The sequence below is a fragment of the Seriola aureovittata genome, chromosome 1 (genome assembly GCF_021018895.1).
Source record: "Seriola aureovittata isolate HTS-2021-v1 ecotype China chromosome 1, ASM2101889v1, whole genome shotgun sequence".
Lineage (NCBI taxonomy): Eukaryota > Metazoa > Chordata > Actinopteri > Carangiformes > Carangidae > Seriola > Seriola aureovittata.
The window spans coordinates 29555812-29580455 of NC_079364.1; the positions used below are offsets into that span (position 1 = coordinate 29555812).

At 40.5% G+C, this 24644-nt stretch overlaps 1 protein-coding gene across 2 annotated transcripts in view; it reads left to right on the forward strand.

Annotated features, from left to right (window-relative positions):
- The window catches only part of si:ch211-186j3.6 (neural-cadherin), a 308958-nt gene that overhangs the window by 225404 nt on the left and 58910 nt on the right, over positions 1 to 24644 (forward strand). For both annotated transcript variants that reach the window (XM_056399571.1, XM_056399635.1), the window contains 4 exons: positions 8409 to 8536; positions 13289 to 13416; positions 14221 to 14344; positions 22033 to 22213. In XM_056399571.1, the coding sequence (XP_056255546.1) occupies positions 8409 to 8536; positions 13289 to 13416; positions 14221 to 14344; positions 22033 to 22213 (561 nt within the window). The remainder of the gene's footprint in view (positions 1 to 8408; positions 8537 to 13288; positions 13417 to 14220; positions 14345 to 22032; positions 22214 to 24644) is intronic.

The following is a 24644-nucleotide window of genomic DNA, read 5'->3' on the forward strand; positions in this document are numbered from 1 at the left end:
TATGTAATACATGAGTGATTGTTGCTCTGTAACCAGAGGAGGTGGTTTTTTTTACATTTTTGTAGGTGTCCATAAAAGCTGTGAAGCTGGAAGGAGACCTTTGTTATTAACATGTGGCTCGTGTCCAGCTTGTGTCAAGATAAGATTTAGTCGAGGAAGATTTAACGTGCATCACTTTTCCTGGGTATTTGTGGCCCACATGTTTCCAGTGACCACCTTTTGCTTCAGCTTTGAAGTTACATTTTTCATCACTGTTCGAGCTGCGCCACCACCAGTCTGACTGGCATTCACTCTGACTTTCTCATGTCGTTACTACTTGTGCCCCCCCCCCCCCACACACACACACACACACACACACACACACACACACACACACACACACACACACACACACACACCCCCCGAGGGTGTTTCCCAGTGGTTATCTGATCTGTGATATACTTACAGTAGGTTTTTATACCTGTATTACAATCGGTTAAATTTAATGTGTGGAAAGATTTTGCAGAACGTTACGATGTCACATTGAAGTTGACCTTTGACCTTTTGGATGTAAAATGTCATCACTTCATAATATTATCCTAATAGACACTTTGTGAAAATGTGTCATAATAAACATATGAATTTGTTGAAATTCCCTCTGGGTGTTCCTTATATATTGCATTCACGAGAACTGTGACCTTGAACTTTGAAACTTTGGCCACCAAAATCTAATCACTTCATCCTTGAGTTCAAGTGAATGTTGGTGCTAAATTTGAAGGTATTCCCTCAAGGTGTTGGTGAGCTGTTGCGTTATCACCGCTTTTAAGAGAAGTGATGTGTCCTTCCGTTCAATTATGGATGATTTTTAATTGATGAAGGCAAAATAATTGGAAATTGGAACAAGGTGACCCCAGTAAAACACATGATTGCCTACAAGCTGCACATTTCTTCTATATGGCACAAGATATGAAATGAAAAATTTCTCCACAAGTTAAACTGATTTAATTTTTTTTCTTTGGCAAATCCTGGGTCATTTTGTTGAGTTCTTTTGGAACAGCCTATCAGCCTACCTTAGAGGAATATTTTAATATTCTGGGAAACAAACTTACTTGCTGTGCACCGTCTTGACAGGTGCAATGCATTTGCTGAAGACTTGTCATCACTGTTTGGTTGCCAGGCAACCAGCAGACTGCCAGAAGCCTCCAGGAAATTACCAGCAGAGAAATTGCCAAGCACATAACCTGTAATAAAACTACACTTTGTCAACTTGTGCAGATTTAACACATTATAACATGATATAACATGTTAATTGGTGAGTTTGAGAGATTCTGCTTCCTGTCTTTATGCTAAGCTAAGCTAATCGGTTGCAGGTGGTAGCTTCATATTTAGGTTACAAACATAAAAGTGGTATTAATCTTCTTTGCATTTGCATTTGCATTTTATTGGCATTCCTCCAAGTCTTGCACTTTTAGACGTTGTCAGACACAGACTTTTTTGCATCAATACTCCTGGTACCACACACAATATAACCGCCTCACTTAGCATCATGTCTACCCGGCCTGATCAGCGATGCTACACTTTGCCCTCAGTTGTATTAGTGAAATTGATTGTCACAGAAACGTTTTGTGTGCGACGAGGTCAACAATAAATGACAAACATGGCTGGAAGCTTCAGACCTCCTCTCAGGTTCCTGAGCAAACACGCCGGACCGTTCTCTCACACATGCATGCAAAGACCGCCAGCCAGAGGCCAGTGCTTGTCCAATCAATAGACAAATTAACAAGACAAATTAAATTTGTGTAATTACTGCACCTTTGCAGAGGGTGGGAAAAGTTTGCTGGCAGGGGGGTCGGATAAGGACTTGTAAGGAGGGCGCGTTTCTTTTTAACTCTTCTCTTGAAGAACATATTCTCAGCATGCACTATAGTCTGATATTTATTCATATGGTGTCACTCTGAGAAAACAGGACTGATTCATGAATAAAGACCGCAAATCGAAGAAAAAGCGAACAACAGCACACATCAACACACACAGATTCACTTTGGCGTTATGTTCATTTTCCACAGAGCTGTTTTGTAGCAGTGCCCCCCAGCTTAGCTCTGCAATGGCTTTCAAATAGGAACTGCTGCTGGATGCGGGGATCCAATATGCGTTGGCTGCGGGGCTGGCTAGCTAGCTGACAGATCGTTTATACAAGAAGATCTCTGCTCTGCACTTGCTGCATCACCTGCTGATTTGTACGCAGGCTGACTTCTCTGTTGCATTAGTGTATATGTGACTGCTCCTGCGTGTGTGTATGTGTGTTTGTGTGGGTGATGGGTGGGTATATGTGTGTACCAGTATGATTTGTAATGCTGTTTATGCAGTCCATATGCTCTCAGTTTGACTCCTGTGTATCCCCAGGCCGTCAGAAGAGGAGGACATTTTTTATATTTAAGAGCCCCAACTCTGTGGGGGTTCAAGCTCTCCTTGCACACAAAGCGTACACGCTTTCTCTCTTCTCCTCCTCCCTCCCTCTCTCTCTCTCTCTCTCTCCCCCTCCCTCTTGTCTGTCTCAGAGTAGGAGGTAATGAATTACGTATGAGGAGCAGATAAGAAGCATGGTCATGTGGATGACCCCTTTAAGAGCAAAGTCTTGTCCTAACCCTAGTACACCCAGAGCATTTAAAAGGCATTTTGGCCCCTATGAAGATGTAGCTACCCATTTGGCCTGCCAGCCTGCTGCATTCCCAGCATGCCTCTCCAGCTCATCTCTCGCTCTTTTTTCTCTATCTGTCTCTGTTTCTATGTGTCTGTCTGTGTTTCTCAATTCAGTTCCATTCAACTTTGCCAAATCATCAAAAGAGAAGTTGAGTAGTTATTATGCCAATGATAAGAACAATAATCTTAATCTTAAAATAATGCATCTTTTTTATAGTTATATATAGTTTTATAGTTTATATTTTTTATAGTAGAGTTTTAATTATTTCTACTTTGCAGTTTAAAGTAACTCTGCAAATAATAAGTGATCTAGAAATCGATCCGTTCTCTTCTCCAGCTCTGGAGCATTTCCCACATGGTTTGGACGAGAGGGACAAATCCCTGAGAGCTTCTCTATCACAGTGAAAACTATAGATTTATTTAGATTTCCAGCACATACTTGGTTGCCTATTGTTTTGCTGTTCATTTGTTAAGAATATAATGTTGCTAAGTGTTTCTTGGGGCTTTACTTTGAATATTTGCTGGAGTTTCATAGGACAAAAACAGATCTAATGTTGTTTTAGGCTATGAAAAGTAAAACCATGCATAATAATGCAAGTGATATGTATTTCATTTCTACTTGTAACCAGCAGGCAGAAGCTTTCTCTCAATCATACATGTCTTGTATGGGAATCACACAAATGCAATGAGAAATTAGTTGTGGTGACGAGGGAGTAACAAAACAAACCAAAGCACATCACAATTATCTCACAGCTGCGAAAATGAATGAGGAAGAGAAGAGCTGAAAATCCAAAAGTATTTCATGTTGACATATCATGTCTGGCTCATACCTGACCTTCTTAATAAGGTCAGTATCAAGGCTGATACCAAACCCAAACCTGAAACAAATATTTGAATGTCAGATCTCCCATTTACTTGTCTTTTTCTCTCCCTCTTGCTGATGAAAAAATAATGTTCGGTTGCACAGCGGCTTCTAGGCTAAAGCTTTGGCTACTTTGGTTAAATTCATTGTTGGTTTTTGCCTCATCAGTGTTCTCTCTCATAGTTTACTTTTAAAGGTCCTCATTTTACACTTTTTATTTGAAGTATTGATCCATAAGAAAATATATTTGTGTATATTTTTAAGAACCAAAAATTATCTCAGTGGCTGTTTTCTGAGTGATCCAATAAAAAGATTTCAGGTAAACACAGGTTGGATGGTGATTCGAGTTGGGCGGGGCTTGAGGCATGGCTGAGAACGGTGACTGCCATGTTGTGACATCACAAAGGTCAGGAAGTCGGCTTGTTTTAAGGCTCAGTTTCTAAATACTGTGGACTGAGCGCTTTCTACTTTCAACATAACATAGACCTGCTTCATAATCAAAGAACACATGGGAATCTCACATTATACAATATGGGACCTTTAAAGTATGTTTAGTCACGCACTAATAGGACTCCTGTATGTGTCCTATTCATTTACCCTGGTTGAAGGGTTTGTTTACTATTGTATGATTATCACTAATAGACTGAATGATAGAATGATCTGTCTGGTTTCCACATCTCATAGAGCGCCTGATAAAAATCTGTCCTCCTGTCTCATCGCAGATTGTGAGAATCATTCTTGATGAATAAATCAGGCTCATATATTCTTCGTTTGAACCAAAAAAAACAAAAAAAACATTTGAATTTACACAGCTTTAATTGCTGCAAGTCTGTTAAGTATATTAACAAAAAATAATTGATTGATCTGATTCACACTCATTTGATGAAGCTGGGGCACTGGAGCATATCAGAATCTTTATTTCTTTTGCATCCTCCATCTGCTTTCTATTTGTCCTCTCATTTCCTCGTGTTCTTCTCTGCTTGTCACCCTTTGATTCTCCCTTTTGTTTCGCCTGCACTGTTCATCTCTCATCTATTTCCCCTCACTGTCCATCATCCCACTTGTCACCTGCAGCCCCCCCCCCCCCCCCCCCCACACACTCCCCCACTCCCCCACTCCCCACCCATTCTCTCTCTTCTTGCTGCTATGCTTCTCCCCCTGTGCTCCTCCTTTGAGACCACTGAAGTCTGTCCTCATCTCCTGGGATAATGTCACGTCAATCTTGACAAGAACGCTCCTCAGACGTGGCAGGCGATCAGTTGGTCAATCTACCTTTTAACTGGGTTCTGGGTGTCTGTCTGTGCGTACATCGAACATACATATGTCCATGTGCACATCTGTGAAAAGATCTTTTTAGTCAGACTTATGCAGGTGTCCTTTGTGGCCGTCAGTGTACACTGCCGGCTCCGACATATCTGGCTGCCCCAGTGTGGGTGTAAACGGAGGGTTGGCACTGATAGCGTTAGCATACTCTGGGGTTCAAGAAAGACAGAAATTCCGCAGAGAGTGAGGAGGGGGCAGCCTGAAGACTGGAAATTTGAGAGACTGAGATGAGTGAGATAAAGAAAAAAAAAAAAAAAAAGGTGAAGGGTCCCAGGGGGGCAGTAAATGAGAGAAGGGAATGAATAAGGTGACCAAGATTTAAGGAGAGTGAGGTAGAGCCTAAAGACCACAGCGGATAAGTTAAACAAAGGAGGGAGGTTTTTGGATTGAACTGATGTATTGAATTTACTCTCTTCTTTCTGGTCAATTGTCTGGCCTCTGCCAATATATTAAAATTAATTGGATCATTCCTGAAGTGCAGCAGCAACTCATTTTGCAGCCAGAGCAGGCTAAATCAACTTGCAGGTAATTGAAGAAAAGTTGAGAGGCAAAGAGAGGCTAACAGCAAACTTGCACTCCCTGTGGATTAAAAAATGACACAGCCAGGGCAATGGATTTTTTTTTTTTTTTTACCTATATGAGAGGTAGCATAATGAAGTATGGGGCACTCATCACAAAGGCGCATGTCAGCTTTGACAAGGCAATTAGAGAAGAGCAGCATCTCACCCACTCAACAACACCTAATTTATTCTAGCTCAAGGTGAAGATGCTGTAAGATCTATCACCTGAAATCATTTGAGAAGGTGGCGATGATGCGATTGCACACAAACATTAAGGTTCAGGTTCACATCTTGATACATGTCATAAGTAAGCTTGATAGAAAACAGTGGTTTCATAAAAGGCACAGTTAAAAAGCGGAATGACAGTAGAAAGTGTATGTGAATTATTTGAAAGCAGCACAATGGAAAAAAAAAAAGTCAGTTATGGTGAAAAACTAAATGAAAGGGTGAAGCAAGGCAGGAGGTAAAAGAGAGACAGGAGATGAAAGAGTGTTGATAGACAGACTGACATTGCGAGAGATGCAGCAAGAGGGATGACGAAAGCTCCGCTGAAGTCAGACACACGGCAGATTGAAGAGCAGTAAGAAGAGAATTTGATTTTTGTCAGCCTCTCTTTGACTTCCAACTTCTACTGACTCAAACTAAAGCAATAAGCCCCAAGAGGCTTCAGTTAACAGATACGGGGGGTCGTTAGGCACAACGTGGAGCTGATTATTAGTATTTATCTGGATATCGTCGTTAATTGTGCAATTGTAGGAGGCTTCTGGTTAGGATGCCTGCAGGGCGCCTCACATTGGAGTTCTTACAGGCCCGTCAGAGACGGTTGAGAAAAGAGACGGCGCACTTACAATCGTTTCCTGTATCTGCGGCACATGGGTTTTGTCACCTTCCCCTTTAGGAGACCGGCGGCAGGTCAGAGTCCGCTCATTTCAATGGGAGTGGTGAATGTGATCACAGATTATGATTCTTTCACCCAATGTAGTCACCAAAATAAATATTGGATCCATTTTTCACAAGCCACAGATCTCCACAACATTCTGACATTACAATGATATTTTTTCAGACGGACAGACCAGGAGAAAATTGACTTTGTTCAAGACCTGTCGAGATCTGGCAACACAGATCTCTCTTCTCTCTTTTGTTTTCACTGCTGCAGCAGAGCTACTGACGTTGCTTAGCAATCTCAGAAATTTAGAGGGACCTAAACATGCAACCTTGATTTAAAAGTGAAAACTGAAATAAAACTTGTTTTACTTTGCTTAATAATACTATTATTGTTATCATTACTGAACTGTTTTTGGAGGGAGAGCAGAGAGTGTTAGACTAATATGATCTTGTAATGAGTTCATCAGATATAAGTTAGCAGATAAAAGCAAGCAGCAAAATCAGGCATAAATTCATACTGTTTCTAGTGTTGTATTGTTGTTAGGTTGTGACATGAACAAACAATCACAACCACGACCACTTAAGAGACAGTAAATGTATACCACTCACACTGTAGACCCGCTCACACTGTGCGTGTGTGGCTCAGCCAATCATAGCTAATCAAAGAGCAGAACTGTCTGTTTTATAAATGAAGACAACGTTAGAAGTTAGCAAAACTCACACTGGATTTTGACTTCTATTTTTTGGGCTAAATTATAACTCTAGTATTCAGTAACAGTAACCACCTCAGTTTGCCGGACGAGGCGATAACCAGGAAATTGCCAAATGGGAGTACTCAAAATGAAACATGAGAACTAAATGCTTCGGTGGAAACTGAATCCCTAATTCTGCGGTGGGCAGCGTGGGAAATGTAGCTGCAGGGGTGGCAATGGGGAAAATTGGGAACAATGAGCTATTGGACATGAACTGTGACGGCCTATTATTATTTTTAATTGAATACAACCAGCAGAGACATACAACAGTCTTCACATAAGCCATAACTTCAAAACAACACAATTACAACATATTTTCTGTGAAGTCGCTGCAGTCACAGTAGTAATTTTCCCATTTCCTGAATTGAATGTAAATCATTTTACTGACACAGTTTTTCTTTGGTTTTTTTTTTCCAGAAGTTTACTTCTTGTCCTCGCTGCTGCAGACTGCAGATTAATGAAAAGGTGTAATGTAACAATCAGCTGTGTGATAAAACACTGCAGAACACTAACATGACAGACAGCATTAATCAAAGCTGCTTCTGACTGTGGGAAGACATTTTCCACAGGCAATAACAGCAACAGGAGGAAAAATAAAATAACACCAGTTTTATCCTTTTGACCTGATAACATAGACACGTTAGAGGAGTAAAAATGGAGATCCGGTTTTATAAAGTCCAGATATTGACATTTTGAAAGTTGTAATGCGGTCTCTAAATAGAGGCTACTGTTGCACGAAGTAAGAAGTCAAGGCAGCCACAGCAGTATGAGCAGAAACAATAAGATGCTTAGTGTTCACAGGTATGTGGCTGTATGAACTTTTGAGGTTCGGCATGCATGATGATGGATTGCCAGTGCTGGTTGGCAGACATGTGATCCCGTAATTCCTCACATATGCACACAGCAAGCAGCCTTAACCACTTCATTAACTTTTAATTTCCCATTTGAGTAAATCAGAAAATAGAATGTAATAACTTTTGTCTGATGTTTGTTGACTGCCGTGAAATGTGAAGAAAAAAAAGAAGGATATCACAACAGGCTCTGTGCAGTAATCCTCATTAATGTTGATATACAGAGACAACGTTAGCAGTTTACCACACTGTCAGTGTGTACTCCATAATATATGCAATTTTATGCACTTAATTCTTTGGCATGCATCATTTAGTTACAGTGATTTCAATGCTGTTTTAGAGACTTGAACAGCATCAAATATTGGATGTCAACAAACCAAACTATTGACAGCAGCTCTTAAAACTCAATATTTCTTAAAACCTGCTGATTTCAAAGAAAGTAATCTCACCCCTCACCAATCCTCCCGGCTCTCCCCTTTTCTCTCTCTCCATCTAGAGCTGATAGATGGGACCCCCACCTTGAAAATCAACCACGGCTCTGGCACAGTGGTACTACAGTTGCCAGGCAACGTGAACGTGGCAGACAGGCGCTGGCATCGGCTGGATGTCCGCAGCAACAGCAAGGTGGGACGCTTCACCCATTTAACACCAACCGCCATTTATCACCACTTAACAAACAAGCTTCAAGTAGATTCACACTGAGCAAAACTAGAGGATGAAAAACAGGTTATTTTTGGGGCGGCTGTTTGTTTTTGTTTTTTTTTGCTTTCAATTTCACACTTTTCTTACTAAAATCAAGAAATGTTTTCCTGTATTAAAACATTCTGTTGACTTCTGACTTTTGTGTAAAATGGCAGACAACTGCACAATTGTCATGTTGATATAAACATGCCATGTTCATCCTCTCTGCACCCATGTGGGCGAAGACATGTCACTTACTGATACAAGACAAGAAATTAAAGTGTATGAGTGCTAGTGATTATCTATGTCCTTCCCCCTGAGAAGAGTTCAGCTCCTATAACCACCTCTTTGTCCTCTGAGACTGCCCATGCTGTCAGCATGTTGAAGCAGATTATAAAGTAGAGGACATTACTACTGAACATGTTTGTGGATGAGGGGGAAAAAAAGCCAATAAACCCCTAACACAGTGTAGCTTTGAAGGTGATCTGCACCTTTGTTGGTGTTCACACATGTTGAACATCTACCACAATGGCTCACATGCAAGAAAGAAGTTGCTCTTGCATCTTGCAGATGATGTGACTGAAATTAGACTTTATATTATTGGGCAGTGCTTACGTCCTGGTATTTATGTCATTTCCACAAACTCAATTTAAGTTTTGGCCATATTTCATGCACAATTCTAAGAGCACCACTCTGAACCTTAGTTGATATGAGTAGATAGACCAAAAATAAATTCTGCCTGTTCCATCAGTTCTGAACACCAGTGGCAGGGGAACATGCTCGATCATGGCATTCTGGACCAGTCATATAACAGCAAAAAAGAGAGCTCTCCAACATTGGAGTAATAATTGTTTGCCAAACAATAAACTAAACAAACGTATTCGGTGCAAACAATGATTCCTGTCGTGAACAAATGAACACAACCTTATAGCTGGGCTTCCAAAATTATTTCATCTCATGAACTCCAGATATCAGTCATTTGGCCCCATGCAATCCTACTTGACATGATTATTTCCCAAGGATCCAAATGGGGAAGATGTTAAGATGTAATTTAGCGGTGCAGAACTCTCTGCACTGTACAGTACAAAGGGATGTAATAGTGATGAGTGAGACGAATGATTGCAATGGCCCTCCTATGACATTTTCTTCCCAGGATCATTTCTGGCGAATTCAATTAGAGCGAAATTAAGCTAATCTTCATTTCACCGAGGACCGCCTTGAGCTCTTCACCTCCGAGGACTCGCTCATAACCACCGCCGTATAGTTCTTGTCCCTCTTAAATATCAAGAAGACAGTCAGTGATCCTATTTTTAGAGTCTTTGATATAACCCAGCCTGAGTACTTCCAGCCTCACAGTCTCACTCTGAGCTTAGGACGCTCTGAAGCAGCTGGACCGGCTGCATCTCAACCTTGTTTTGGGTGAAATCAACCCAACATGGATGAGGACCGCTGCAGTAAAAGCAAGGACTGAGTCAGATTTTTGTCAGAACTTTGCCAAAAATAAATGCCTTTTCATGTCCAGCACCTTCAGAGGACAATTTGATTAAAACCTAAAATTGTTACAGTTAGGTCAATTAAATTTGCTTTGTGTAGATGCTTACTCAAAGACTCTTAATGTCACCCCCCTTCAAATAAACTATTTACACAAGCTTAAGTGCAGGCTAACCATTTTAAGAAAGGCCTGCAATCAGGAACCACTAGATTGCCACTGAAGTGTGAGTGTGTTAGTGTGTGTAATTTGTGCCCTGTACCAAACTGTTCTACACAGTAACATACCATCAGTGTAACAAAAAACTCACCAGTATTGTTCATCGTTTTTTATCTGTTAAATTTCTTTGGAATGAAAGACGTCAGGGTGAGCTTCACATTGACATATGCATGAACATGAGTACTTTGCTCGGTGTTCAGAATGAGAGCGACCAAATGAATACATGAATGCACCAAGACTTGGAATAATATGACAGCATTACCCGGAATCGCTTGACTACAAAAATGCATTGAGAATGTTGTTATTACAGCAGGGATTATGCTGCATCACAATGGTATTATTCTAAATCACAAGTGAATCTATTCAGTTGTCCTGAATAGTCAGCTTATCTAACCTGCTTGTGTGACGGCATGAGATCAAAAGCAGCAAGGACAGAGCTACTGTCTGGAGATTTACTTTGTGAGCCAGCAGCCAAGAATCTCACCATGAACAGTGTTTTAAACTGTGAACTGTATGGGATAAGGACAACATACAACAATAAACTGTAGGAATAATAGAGCAGAAGAAATTTGAGATCATTCTTCTTAAGGAAGCATTGCCATTGTCCTCTGAAACTATGGGAACTTGTAGCGGACTGAAGTTGTTTACTTATTGTTGTGAGTGTAAATTAAGGATGTCATGAAACCAATAACAATGATATTCCATGATTCCAGCTGAAAAAACAGAAAACAACAGAAGCTGCTGCTCACACAGTGTGCTAACACACACACCTCCATGTAGTGAGTGTGCAAGCAGTAGTTTAAATTGGCCATTAAGGCGACAAACCCATGATGTGAAAAAATGTATAAAAAGTCAGTGTTATATTCTGACAGACTGAACAGAAGTGACAGCAGCCAGCACACATTATGATCTATAGTTAGTTAGTCTGAGCAAGCTAGCGTTATCCTTTGTGAACACTACAACAGATGCCAGCTGTTGCAATTCACAAACAATAACAGTAACATTACAATCGAAGTTAAGTGTTGATATATACAGGGAAGTAAGTGTCAGTGTTTAATTCTTTTTTTAATCCACTGTTTATGTGCCTCTATCGACCTAGTTGATGCTACTGAGCTGGTGGTATACAGTGTATTAGCTGCTGTGTCTGAAAACATGTGCCTCCTGTTGATACTAGGTTTGAAGTAAAACTACAAGCCTGAAGTGACAAACATCCTGTCATTTTACTGTATATAGTAAAACCATCAATTATACAGTTCATTACCTCAGTTCAACGGCTGTTTCAGTGTCTTTATGCAAGTCGCTGTCCAGGGGAACATCCTCAGTCGTACCGGACAGTTTAACATCACCTACTGTATGATATTATCTCGCCCACCTCCCTTTACTGTCATCTTCTTTTGACAGTAACTTCATGTCAAACCCTTCACTCTTAAATTTCTGTCACAGCTCTGACGACATGTCATTGACATCAAAAAAGGCTGGGTCTGTTCTTGGCAGGAGTCTGGACTCACTCAGAACTGTTGTGGAGAGACGCATACAATGTAAGATGGAGGCCATCTTGGACAATACCAACCATCCTCTCCACAACATTCTGACAGGACAGAGAAGCAGCTACAGCTGCAGCAAACGTTTCATCTCACTGCGCTGCAGAACAGAGAGGTTCAGGAGATCCTTTGTTCCCACTGTCATCAGGCTATACAACACCTCAGCCAAAGGCAGTGGACTAATCTAATTATTATTGTTTATTTATTATTAACATTTTGAAATATTATTATTATTATGAATATTATTATTATTATCAGCAATGAGCTAATGGACACATGAATTTCCCTTAGGGAATAAATAAAGTATCTATCTATCTTTTTATTGGTAGCTCTATTAATATTTTCTGCGATTTTTGTGTGACTTTCTTTTTTAACTCTTTGGAAACATTTTAGTAACTAAATCTTTAAAAATGTGTGAGTGGAACAGCTTACAGCAATTTATGGTTTTGTTTATGCTTATGGTAAATTCTTATTAAAAAGCACTCATACTAATGAACAGTTGATGTTTTTCAGTTTGGAAGAGGCAATTTATTACAAGTATATGCAGTTAAGAGAGTTTGGTTAATCCAACTTTGGACATTTGCACAAACAGAAAAAAGTAGAGATTTAAACTAAGAATACAAAAGTGTTCTTACATATGGCCTAATATGTTTATTAATCATGTCTAACATTATCTGACGTATAAAGATTGATGTTTTACCGTTCCAAAGTGGGAATATGTTAAAGTTAATGCCCTACACTAATTTATACATTTAAATATCTGACAGAGATATTGCAATTAAATCATCTGTTCTTCGGACATATAAATGAGTTTGGCGAGGTTGTATTCTGACAACATGTGAAAGCTTTCATCACAAATGTGAAAAAGGTAAATTCATTAGTTCTTTGTATTGTTTCAACACAGTACTAATGGCTGCAACTGCATGCTAAAACACTAGCGCACACAGAGCGTTGTTAACCAGCAGAGTAATTGTGATTAGTTTGGTGCCAATTTTTATATCAGGTAAGTGTGATGTGAGCTGCATGTGTAAGATTAAAAAAAAACAAAAAACATTTGTTCTGACCTTGTCTTTAACTTTAATGTTACTTTGTTTTGTTTCGTTCATCATTTTCTTATGTTACTATTAACCTTTAAAGAGAGTCAAACAGTAGAAGGGATAAATGACTTGAGCTTGAGCTGATTAGAAATAGGTTGTCATGGCTTGTGCTTAACCAGCTTAAGCATTTGTCACTTTAAGAAGAGACATAATAAGCAGCAGCAATGTAATATGCACTAATGAAATAAGTGACAGTAAGACAGGCAGATACAACTATAGTTATAATGGTAAAAGAGCAACAGGAGGTAAATTCATTGTAAAGGCAATAATTAGGGAGCTTTATTGATGCATATACTGTCTGATAACATTAGTCCTATCCAGCACGTGCTTGTTTGTGTGTTCTCTGCAGGAAGTGCGTTTCACCCTGGATCGCTGTTCAGGGGCAGCGGTGATGGAAATGGAGGGTCTGGGCAGCTGGTTGACCACCGAGGACCACTCCTCCTGTGAAGTGATGGGCGTTACACCCAACACTGACAGGTACGCACAGACACCTGAGCGTACACATACACGCATCTTTTTTTCAAAGAGAGCTGTGACTTTATGCGTGGGGATACGTGGCGGAATTTGTGTCAGGGTCATTTGATGTCCTTTTAATTGGGGCCAGAGGAAAGACTTTTGATTTCCAAGTCGTTACTTGACGTAAAAAGTGAGGGAACATAATCATAGGGTGATTATCATGAAAGGGCTGTGGACAAATATACATGTAAAATGAGAATAAGCTCATAGGATGTATAGACTTTTATGCTTGTATCACTCTGTACCACTTAAACTGTGCATCACTCCATTCTTATCTGTCTGCTGTTAATGTTTTTTATAGAAACTAGATGAAACTCAAGTTTCATCCATCCTTTGCATGGTATTGTGGTCTTCATCTTAAAGCTGCACTTATCAATATGTTTGTATTCAAAAAAGATCAAATGACTAAGTGCATTATGTAAACGCTTACACATAGTGACAAACCTACAGCTTCAGCTCTAAGGAGCATCTTTTAGTGCATTCTTTTGAGGGTCACCTTTGATTTTCTGTGTTAAATGTTGAAAAGCTGATAACATTAGGTTGGTCATAAGCTACAGCAGTGGCTACAAAAATGTCACTAATTATGCGGCAAAATCATATTGTGTTCAAATATGTCAACACCTCCATGTTTGAGTTCCAAGTCATTCCAACAATTGTATCCAAATGACAAGGATATGGCAATGCATGCATTAATTGTACCATGAGCCCTGATTGTCAGCAGTGCCAGTTTGTATATGCGTGTGTCCGTGTGTTTGTGTGTTTCAGACACCTGAATATGAGCCAGGTCCTGCAGCTTGGCGGTGTCAACGAGGACATCCCCTACATCTACCCCCAGCTTCAGCATAAACACTTCGCCGGCTGCATTCGCAACCTCGTCGTGGATAGCAAGGTGACACACACAGAAATGACACATACACACACACACACACACACACACACACACACCCCCACATATAGCCACACAAACATTAGCACACCAGGACGCAAGCAAACTCAAGCTCACACCTGCACTCAGCTGATAAATGGATTAATAAGAGGTTTTCAACATTTACAGCACCCTTGTGCGACGTAAGAGATGTTTTTTTTATGCTTTTAACTGTAACCTCAAAGCGCCTTCAAATACTACATATGTGCGCTCCAAGGGTGAAATGGAATATGAACCTTTCCACTCTTGCCCAATCTGACTTCCAAGTCAGGACTTTCAAGTAACCCTCTACTGCTCTGCTGGAGGTGAAAAATTAAGGGCTCCATGCTCGACCATGACAATCCGAGCCCAACCCCAACAAAACCCATACCATTCCTGTATGAACACAGGCCTCAGGTATGATAGCCTTTTGTGAACCCGCTGCCTTCGAAAGCCTGAAATTTTGATTCAAATTTTATTTTCCGCCGCATCAAATAAAGTTTGGCATCAAATAAACCTGTAACTAAGTGAGAAATTTTGCCACTGCCTGTCTAAAACTATTGAGTTTTGCTAGACATAACTGTATTTAGACAAAAATGTCATTTTAGACTGAATTCCCGCTGATGCAGAGTGGGTGAGATGTGGCTTCCCTGAGAATCAAAAAAACAAATGGAAGAATGACCAAGCACATTAGCAATTAGATGTAGATTTTTTGCTCACTGCTCATATATGCAGTATTTCACTTATGAATCTTTTAGAAGTAATATTACTTGCTGCCAGGGAAAATGTCTTACTCTCATATTTGCATCCCAAATGAGCCTTGCATTCAGATTTACATTCGATCTGATCATGGCACTTTTGGAGGGGAGCAGTGATTCTCATCTTTTATGACACTTTCGTAGGAGGCAACAGAAACTTTGACAGGTTGTTTTTGCCACAGTCTTGCTTGCAGCTGTACTGAACACTGCCGCAGTGACAACTTCAAATTGGATACAAGAAATGAGCAACTGCTGGACTCTTTCAGTGAAGCTAGTTCTTCAAATGTTCAAGTGGTGGGGGTTGAATAAATGCATGCTCTTATTTTGTAATAAAGAAACAAAAGTGGAATCAGGTGTATGATCTTGATAGACATGATACTGCAGCTGAGCAGGACTTTATTTAAAGCTGAGTAATGTTTTATCTAAACCAGGGGTTCCCAACCTTTTCCAACTCGAGGCCCACTTGAAAATGTCAAAAATGTTGGCGACCCACATCCGACCCAAATAATGGGTTCTGCAAAAACAGCATCTGAAACATGTTGCACCACTTTCAGTATTACAGAGTTTTGAAGGAGCTGTCCATCTGCACTACATAAAATGGGCTGTCTGCAATAGGCTATTTAACAAATAAATGATTACGAAATATATAATGGTATCGCTAAACAAATAAGAAATAAATGGATAGGCCTGTAAACAAACATAAAACCAATGTAGGTCTATGCTGTAAATTAAGCATGGGCAAAGCCAGACCAAACTTAAATACAAGCAGCAGCCATTATTGCAAAGAAACAACATTAAAAAATGCCAACAATATGAAGACGTCATGGTTTTAAAAACAACAGTCCATCACCAGTGGATTTACTTCCTGCTCCAGTATGTGTTTGTCCTTTTGCACTACATGCAACATCCACTGCTGGCTCATACAGGGGCTTTCATCCCTGACACGTATCCACAGCTGGTTCATTTTCAATGAATGAAATTATGTTTTATATCAAATCGAGAATACACAATCAAAACATACACAAATTCAATGTGATTATACTGTAAATTCAGCCTATAGGCATAACCAGAAGAAAAATATTTAAATAAGCAAAGCAACAATTGCAACAAAACAAAATTAAAACATTGCACTCGTACTTATTGATAATTATAGAGCAGTGGATTGGTTCAACAGTAGGTCAACAATATGTTGACTCACCTAATGAGACGGCTGATGTTGCATAGCTGCCACCAAATGCTTGGCACAACAGTGGGAGTCTCAGTGGAAGATCTGGCTCAACAGTCGGGATACTTAGAAGCAACATGAAGCCAGATGTTTTTCACTCGCTTCTGTGAGAACACCAGTTTCAATGCGGTGTCGCAGGAGAGATCCACAAGACTGTCTTGCTCTTTTGCGCCCAGGGCTGCGAGGGCCTCGTCGCTGAATGGGTTTTTCTATCCAACTTCACTGCGCATCTGGGATGGGGAAGTATTCGCGCAACTGGGTCTTCAAAACCTTGCAGGTGCTCTTTGATAGCTTTGGTTATGCTGATGGGAACCGGAATCTGTTCCTTTGTCACAAAATCTGACAGATTTTCAAATGAGTCATAAGTTGAATTGTCGAGTCGCTGAACCTACAGCTCCAGTTCTCTTATGGTCACTTCGACCTTATTCTGGACATTGAACATGTTCACTGCTGTTCCCTGGAGGCCGAGATTAAGTCCATTTAAGTGGCTGAAAATATCGGTCAGGTAACCCGATGTAGCCAACCACTCAGAGTCACTGAGATGTGCCAGTTCAAACTTTGTGTCCAGAAAAAACACCCGAGCGTCAACTTTTTTCTTTTTTGTGTAACGGGGAGAGGTAACTTGTCGATTCACCATGTCACGATCTGTCACTATGCGGGTAAGGCTGGACCCAAAATGCAGCCAACACAGGGGAGACGGTGCAAAATGTTTATTAAACAAAAGAGCTTACACAGCACTGGTGAAGCACAGGGAAACACAAGAACTTAAACGACAGGCCAAAACACAAGGAACCACAGGGGACATGAACAGACCGAGGGCAAACCAGACATGAACAGGCAACATGAACAGATCGAGGAAAACCCAGAGATCAATGAGACAAAGGGGAGCACAAAGACTATAGACAAGGGAGGCATGGGTGATTGAACACAGGTGAAACACATTAAGGCAGGGCAGACAATCACCACACAGAAACAGGACCAAGACAGGAAGTAAAAACATTGAGACACACAAGGAAACCAATTATATAATAAAACAGGAAGTGACAAAAGTCCAAACAAACTAACAAAAGGTGTCTGCCATGGCAAACCATGACACACCATCTGTCTCTAGACCCTTTTAATTCTTCCTGTTGCGAACCAGCTCTCCATTTTGATTCTCCAGTTTTTTGCCATGGATGTGATCTTTTAGCGCGCAATCAGACTGAGATAGCAAACAAGTACAGGTGGGGTCCCCCGGCAAAGTGGACCAGTCGGCAACGACATTAAAGTTCCTCTCATTGGTTCATCACCGGAAAAAACAAAACAAAACATGAATACCAAAAACAAAAAAAAAAAGAATGAAAGGAGTTTTTAAAAAATGTTTTTCAAGATCATTCTGTTTTAAAACATTTAAAACAGTTTTTATATTTTGATTTTTTATAAACATACTTTTTCACCAGAACTTTAATGTTTTGCAAATGACTTGGCGGCCCACTTGCAATATCACTGCGGCCCTCAGGTTGGGAATCAAAATGTCTATCAGGATAAAATTGTAATGTGAAGAGGGTGCTTAATACTCAACCGTGACATCATAATGTTTTGCTAAAACACTTGTGTCCATCATTCAATGCTGTAGCCCAGGAAGGGAGATTGGGAACATATTTCCTGCAGTTGGCTGGTTGGTGGAGGCTGTCAGTCAAGTCAACTGCACAACGCTGCTACACGTAAGCATTTAATACACCCGGGCCTGTTAACTCATTAGCACCACCAGCCTGTCAAAATTAAGAGGTCAATAATATGAGGCTAATGACATGAGCATGCTACTAGTAGTTAGACTAATGGTCACTTCCGGCCAGTACTTCCATATAATGAGGTCAGTATTTTTACATACTGTGCACACAGTGCTTACAATCCTAACACAACTGTTGTGTGTCCAATGTGATCAACCGACTTACTTTTTCATATATATATATATATATATATATATATGAAACTGACTGTGCAAGTGTGTTTCATACATGTGTGCACGAATGACAAATCTCCATCAAAATATCTGTCAGAGGCTGCTGTGTGTAAATCGCCACAGGGCCTCTGGGGGCGGTGAGTGTGGCTTTTAGAAAGTGTAATCTTGTTACCTCCATAAACACAATTTATCTGTATTCATTCAGTAGACCCTTTAAGCTCGATTAAGATGTTAAATCTCAAGACTGGGGCTATAAAAGGATATAAGTTTCTGCTGCAGCAGTTCTGAAGGCTGGTATTTGATGTTGTGTACCTTAGCCGGAGACACAGCGGGAGGCTGCACAAATGTTGTGTGCTAATAAGAAATCTGCATGATGCATGTGGGTGGACATGCAGATAATAAATCAAGCAACAGTAGACATACTGATGATTAATAATGGTGATGGACATGTTCCGGTATTGTGTAATTTTTTTTTTTTTTTTCCTTCCTCTTATTTTTTCCGATGTTGTTGTTGTTTTTATTATCACAGAATGTGCTAATGTGTCACATTTGTTGCCATGGCAACGTCATCTGTTTCACTTGAGGTGTGAGTGCATGGGACGTGGTTAAGGTAGTTGACGTTGATAGATGTACTTGCTGTAAATGTGTGTTTGTTGTACATCTCCATATTTGTCTGTGACTTTACTTCTGTGTGTGTGTCTGTTTGTATGTTTTATATTTTTTAATCCTGTGATTAGGGAACCTGTCTGTGTCCGCTATGTATGCGTCTATATGTACAGTATGTATGTATGTGTGTGTGTGTGATGTAGGCATCTGTGTCTGCATTTTGTGCATTTGCATTGCTCTGTTTTGGAGCCACACAGAGATACAGGATGTCAGCAACATGCCAGCTGCATTAAACCTATTCAAGTATGATGTAAACAGTGTGTGTGTGTGTGTGTTGGGGGGGGGGTGGATAAAGAGGAGACCAAACAGACTGGGCCCAGTGCAGGAGGGAACACGAGGCTCTTTCCAGAAAAAATGGACAGGAATTTTATAATTGTGTTTCTATTCTTGAGTTGGGTCTCTCGCCTCTGGCTGTCATTCGCCATTGTCTGTTTTCAACTCTCTCCATCCTTGTCCAGTCATTATTCTGCTTGTCTTTCTCCCTTCAGCGCTCAGTCTAACATTACTGCTTTAAGTTTTTCTGTGGTTTTGTCACAACTGTCACTTCATTTTCAAGCGTAGAGGTTTTGCAGTTACAGGGGTTGGACTAATGTTGGATTTGCAGTGTTTCTCAGCAAAAAGTTTGACTATGGTTTCTGACTGAGGAATGCGTGATTAGATCATGCATTTTTCTTTCATTTGGACCTCTTCAATTGAACGTAAGGATTCACATTTAGAAACGATTAGATTTGGTGTTATTGTCTTTCTAGAATGGGTTGTGATATGTGCCACAGCCGCCAACCATCTGGCATGTTTTATATACAGGCTGTGTTTTATACCAGCGAAGTATCTCTAATATCTTCCATTTGTCTTTTGGTTGTACACGTATTATTCTGTTTGTTTTGAGCGTATAACAGTAGTCCAGGTATCCGATCACGGACCGTCATCAACACTTCAAGTTCACAAGATGTATTAGTCTGCTTGTGTGATAAAAGATAACACCCATGGCGAAAACTGGAGTATCAAAATGGATAGCTTGTTAGCAACCGGAAGAGGTCAAGACACAGGCGGCGACTCAACAAGTGATCAGTCTATGTCAAACAAACAAGCAAAATTGTGCCTCCCCTGCTTTCAGTTCAGTCCTGAATGTTCCATTGTTATCATTCAAATAAAAAGTGCTCAGAAAACATATCATCCGGCCTCTGTATTGTTACGGCCATTGGAAAAGGTTGGGAACCACTGCTCTAGACAACAAAGAGAGAGATTTAAGGAGATTTCTACACCAAACCAATATTAACAATGAGCTTTATAGGTTACTGGTATCAATTATCAGAGACACACGTCATCAAATGCACAAATAGCACCATCTGACATTCAGTCAAATTGTTTTGCTGCATGGTTTCATTTTCCCAGTCTAACTAGACAAAGGTTGTGCCTCTTCCCAATTTAACCCCTGACCACATTTATTTGTTAGAAAAAAACACATCAGGAGCAATTTCAGTAAAACATGATGTCAGGTAGATAATTTCATTGAAAAATTCGACAAAAAAAACTTTGGGCCGTGACAGGTTCCCAGCAGAGTGGAGACTTATGGAATCAGTCATATATTGGTGTCTGCAAACTTTTGGCCATGTACTGTATTCCAAGTAGCACTGATGTCATTCTGGTGGTTCACGGTGGGCCAGCATCTTATCGTGACTGTATGATGGTTTTTCATGTAATTTGTCATTGATCACCATCATTAACATTCACAGTTTGTGCTCTGACAATAAACCCTGTTTCTGCCGTCATGACTTCCTCTGAGTCGAGACAGAGCTACGAGGTTCAGCCATTTTTAGGTGAAACCTCACTCACTTGTACCCAGCACCCTCACCGTTGTATTTTGGTCTCAAATTTGTTTTTTCCCTTCCTGTGGGCTCGAGACATTTTTATACCCAACACCTGAAATTAATCTTGGCAAATAGGACAGCCTACAGCGTCTCTGTGCGGGGGGTGTGACACTCTTCTCAGCTGAGGCCACGATTTGTAATTTAAGCAGGAGCAGGTGTATTTTTGCATTCAACTCATATATTAGTCCAAGTGCTTTGCTCAGACACACATACACACACACACACACACACACACATACACACCACAGTGACACAGATGCACAGTCAAATCAATTGCAAACACCCCAATGTGTCTTTCAGTCATTGATTGCTGATGTCCGTGTTTGCAATTTACATCCAAACCCGGCGAGCAGAAGAAGACCTAGCCTTTTAAAGGTCAGCAACCAATAACACGCCTCTCTGCTGGAGGTCAAAGCCAATCGGCTGTTCCCTGATGCTGTGACTCACTGTCAGTTATTACGACCCCTTTGCATTCCCACATCAGCAACAGTACTCATAAAGTGTGGGAGAACAGATTGAATATATTAATGTGTTTCATGTTATGCTTTTGTGAGGGACACATGTAGCCGTCCAAGGTTCTCCCGCCCTTTCAGCTTTCTGTACGGTCGGCCGTGCTGTTTGTCTGGTAGAAGATTGTTTCCGGTGTGAGAGAGACTCAGACAGAGAGAGAGAGAGATGAGAGTGGAAAAGAAGGCCACAGTGTACCCTGAGCTCATGTCCTTCAACACATTTTCAAAGTTTTCCTCTTCAGTTCTTTCATTTTCTCTCCGTTTGACTTTATTTTCTTTACAAACTCTAACCCCCCCTCCGGTTACTTACCCCTGTGTGTCTTCCCAAATCCCTGCTCTCTGCTGTCGCTTTGTCTTTCTGTTTCCTGTTTGTAAGCTACTTACTTATTGGCAACTCTTCTTTCTTCCCATCTTCTCATCTCACCTTTCCTCACCTCGTTCCCTTTTTCTTTCCTTTTAAACACTGTCTCCTTTCCCTCTTTTCATTTCTCATTTCTCCTCGTATCCGCATCTCTTCATACTCCACGTCTTGTCACTCCTCTCCTCTCCTCTCCTCTCCTCTCCTCTCCTCTCCTCTCCTCTCCTCTCCTCTCCTCTCCTCTCCTCTCCTCTCCTCTCCTCTCCTCTCCTCTCCTCTCTTCTCCTCTCCTCTCCTCTTTACATTTTTCATCCCTCCATCGCCTCCCCTCTATCTCCTCAATTCAGCTGTATGATTTGGGCTCCCCGGCTGATTCGCAGTCCAGCTCTCCGGGCTGCCTGACCACCGATAGCAGCTGTGTCAACATGGGCTATCCGTCCTGCGGCCACCGGGGTCGCTGTCACGGCGAGTGGGGCTCCTTCAGCTGCCAGTGTGTGCCGGGATACACAGGAAACCAGTGTGAAGAGGGTAAGCCAAACTTATTTTTTTTAAACATATGCATTAAAGAAACACCTCAAATGTGCAGTAGACTGTACCATCGACAACAACTAATTCATCCATGTGTTCTGGAAAGATCACATGGCAAAAAAAACGTAAGTGTCTATGTTGAGTTATAGCATGATAAACTAGAGGATAAATGGTTTTATACTGAAAACAGCTCTACAACAGCTGAACTTACTGTGTAGTAAATAAAATAAATGCTTTATCGCCTAAAACAGCTTTCAAATATAAACTTGTCGCTGTAAGTGAATTTACAGGCCATATAATTATCACACTTAAAATAAACACTGGTGTCACTGGTGTAAATTACCTTTGTAGCTAATAGCTCCAGCTACATTATGTAACGCAACCATTCGGTTTCATGTAAGGATTACAGTGGATGAAATGAGACACACTAACATGTTACAGGTTTTTTTTATTATTATTATTATTTATTTATTTTTTATTTGCAGTGTAAAGTTTCAGTCGAGGTCGTGTTAAATCTACCTAACAGGAATTTATTGTCAACATCCTTGTGGAGATTAAAGGGGGAAACACCATTTTGTAATTGTGATATAAATAGTAAATGAATAGAAATGAATAGAAAATAAAGCTCGAGTGGACTAGTGTCATTATTGGATCTTACCAACCACAGTTAATTACTTCTATTAGCCCCCATTGCTGTTTCTATGCCTCTCTTAACATTATACAATGCGCTCTGCTTCGTGACATCCTTTATGCGGGTGGGATGTGCTCTATTTGTAAATTCATGCATATATAGGTCAAGTTCTCGCCTTTCCCTTTGAGGATTCTTCATTACTGCTGTGTAATACTTGTTTTACCCAGAGAGCAGCATGCGAGCCCTCGGCAGTGCCCATAATAAGGATCCTTATGGCCTGAGTAAAGCAGCTCTTTCTTTATCTTGGCCTCATGGCTGCGGAGGCTGTGGTTTGCCTGACTGCAGCAGTTGGAGGAGACGATAGTTGGACTGAGATGAGATCTTTAATGACCATCATTGGCCTGGTCCTGAACCACCCATTGTACACGTCCTCCAGACTGAGGATCGCACCTCCAGTGATGCTTTTTGCTGATAGCAGCACCCTCTGCCAGGCTTTGCAGTTTTGTTTGGTTCCGGTCTTGTACCGCATGGTCCCGCTCCCCCACTGGGCTCACTCTAAAATGTGCAAGGATGTCAGTTCATAAAATCAATATTAGATCAATAAGATACAAAAACTTACTTTTTATGTTTTCAATTAGCAAAAATCTCTTTCATAAACAGTTTAATTCTTCTGAGGGAATTGCACCATGTAGCTCTTAAACTACTGTAACGCTGTGTCCACAGTGATTTCTGTGCTCAGTAATTCATACTTAGTGTCATTTCCAAGCCTCCAAACAACCAATAGAGGGCAGAAAGACATTTTATCAATGAGTAATTAAGTGAGTGAATTAATGAATAAATGAATGCAGGAATGTGAATGAATCACTCTGCATATTCATGAGATGATTCATATCTTTGAACAAGCAACAAAGTCTGGAGCCGGTGACCAAGTAGGGGCACATGGATGATGATCCTGGCAACAAAAGACGCTTCTCTTTGAAAGAAGAGAAAGCAGCGGGTATTCTTACAGACTGTGTTTATGTTTGTGTGGATTACATTTGCAAGTTAGTGAAAACCCAGGCTGGCTGCAATTTGGTAAGACAGAGCACACACGAAAGAAAGAAAGAAAGAAAGGAAGGAAGGAAAAGAAAGAGGTCCTTTTTCTGACCTGTCCCTGTTAGGAAATGAGAGAGGTACAAATTCGTTCACAGTCTGCTTCTCAACCCCTGTCGTCTCTTTACTCTATAATAAAGTCACAGACACCCCCCCCCAAAAAAAAAAAAAAAAAAAAAAAAAAAAAAAAAAGAGCCCTCTTTATGTCTGTTTTTAACTCGCCCTATATCGAGATTGTGCCTGGAGATGCTTTAGCTGGAGTATATTTACACCTGATTTTAAATAGAATTTCTGGCATACACATTATATTTTCATTTCATTTTTTTAACAAAGAAAAAAGGCTTTTACTGTAGTAATGTTTAAATACTCAAAGGTATGTACGTTTAGTATGTCCCCCCTACCTTTATTGACATTCAGACCATAAACATCATTGCATTAAAAAAAATTGGCTGAGTTGGTAGGGGCTGTGTTGTTTCAGGTGAGAGACATCCATCAGTCTTCACACACTGCAGAGTGGGTTGTAATTTTCTGAGGAAGGATTTCACTGCCTTAATTAAATTCTATTTCCCAAGATGTTCTTCCTTATGTCAGAGGTGCATTCAAAGGTCAAGCAGGGGCTTCTGCAAGGTTAGCCCACTTCACTCTACTGTACTGAGCGATCGAGGTGTGTTTATTACTGCAATATTGATATTGTTAGAAGGATTTCAT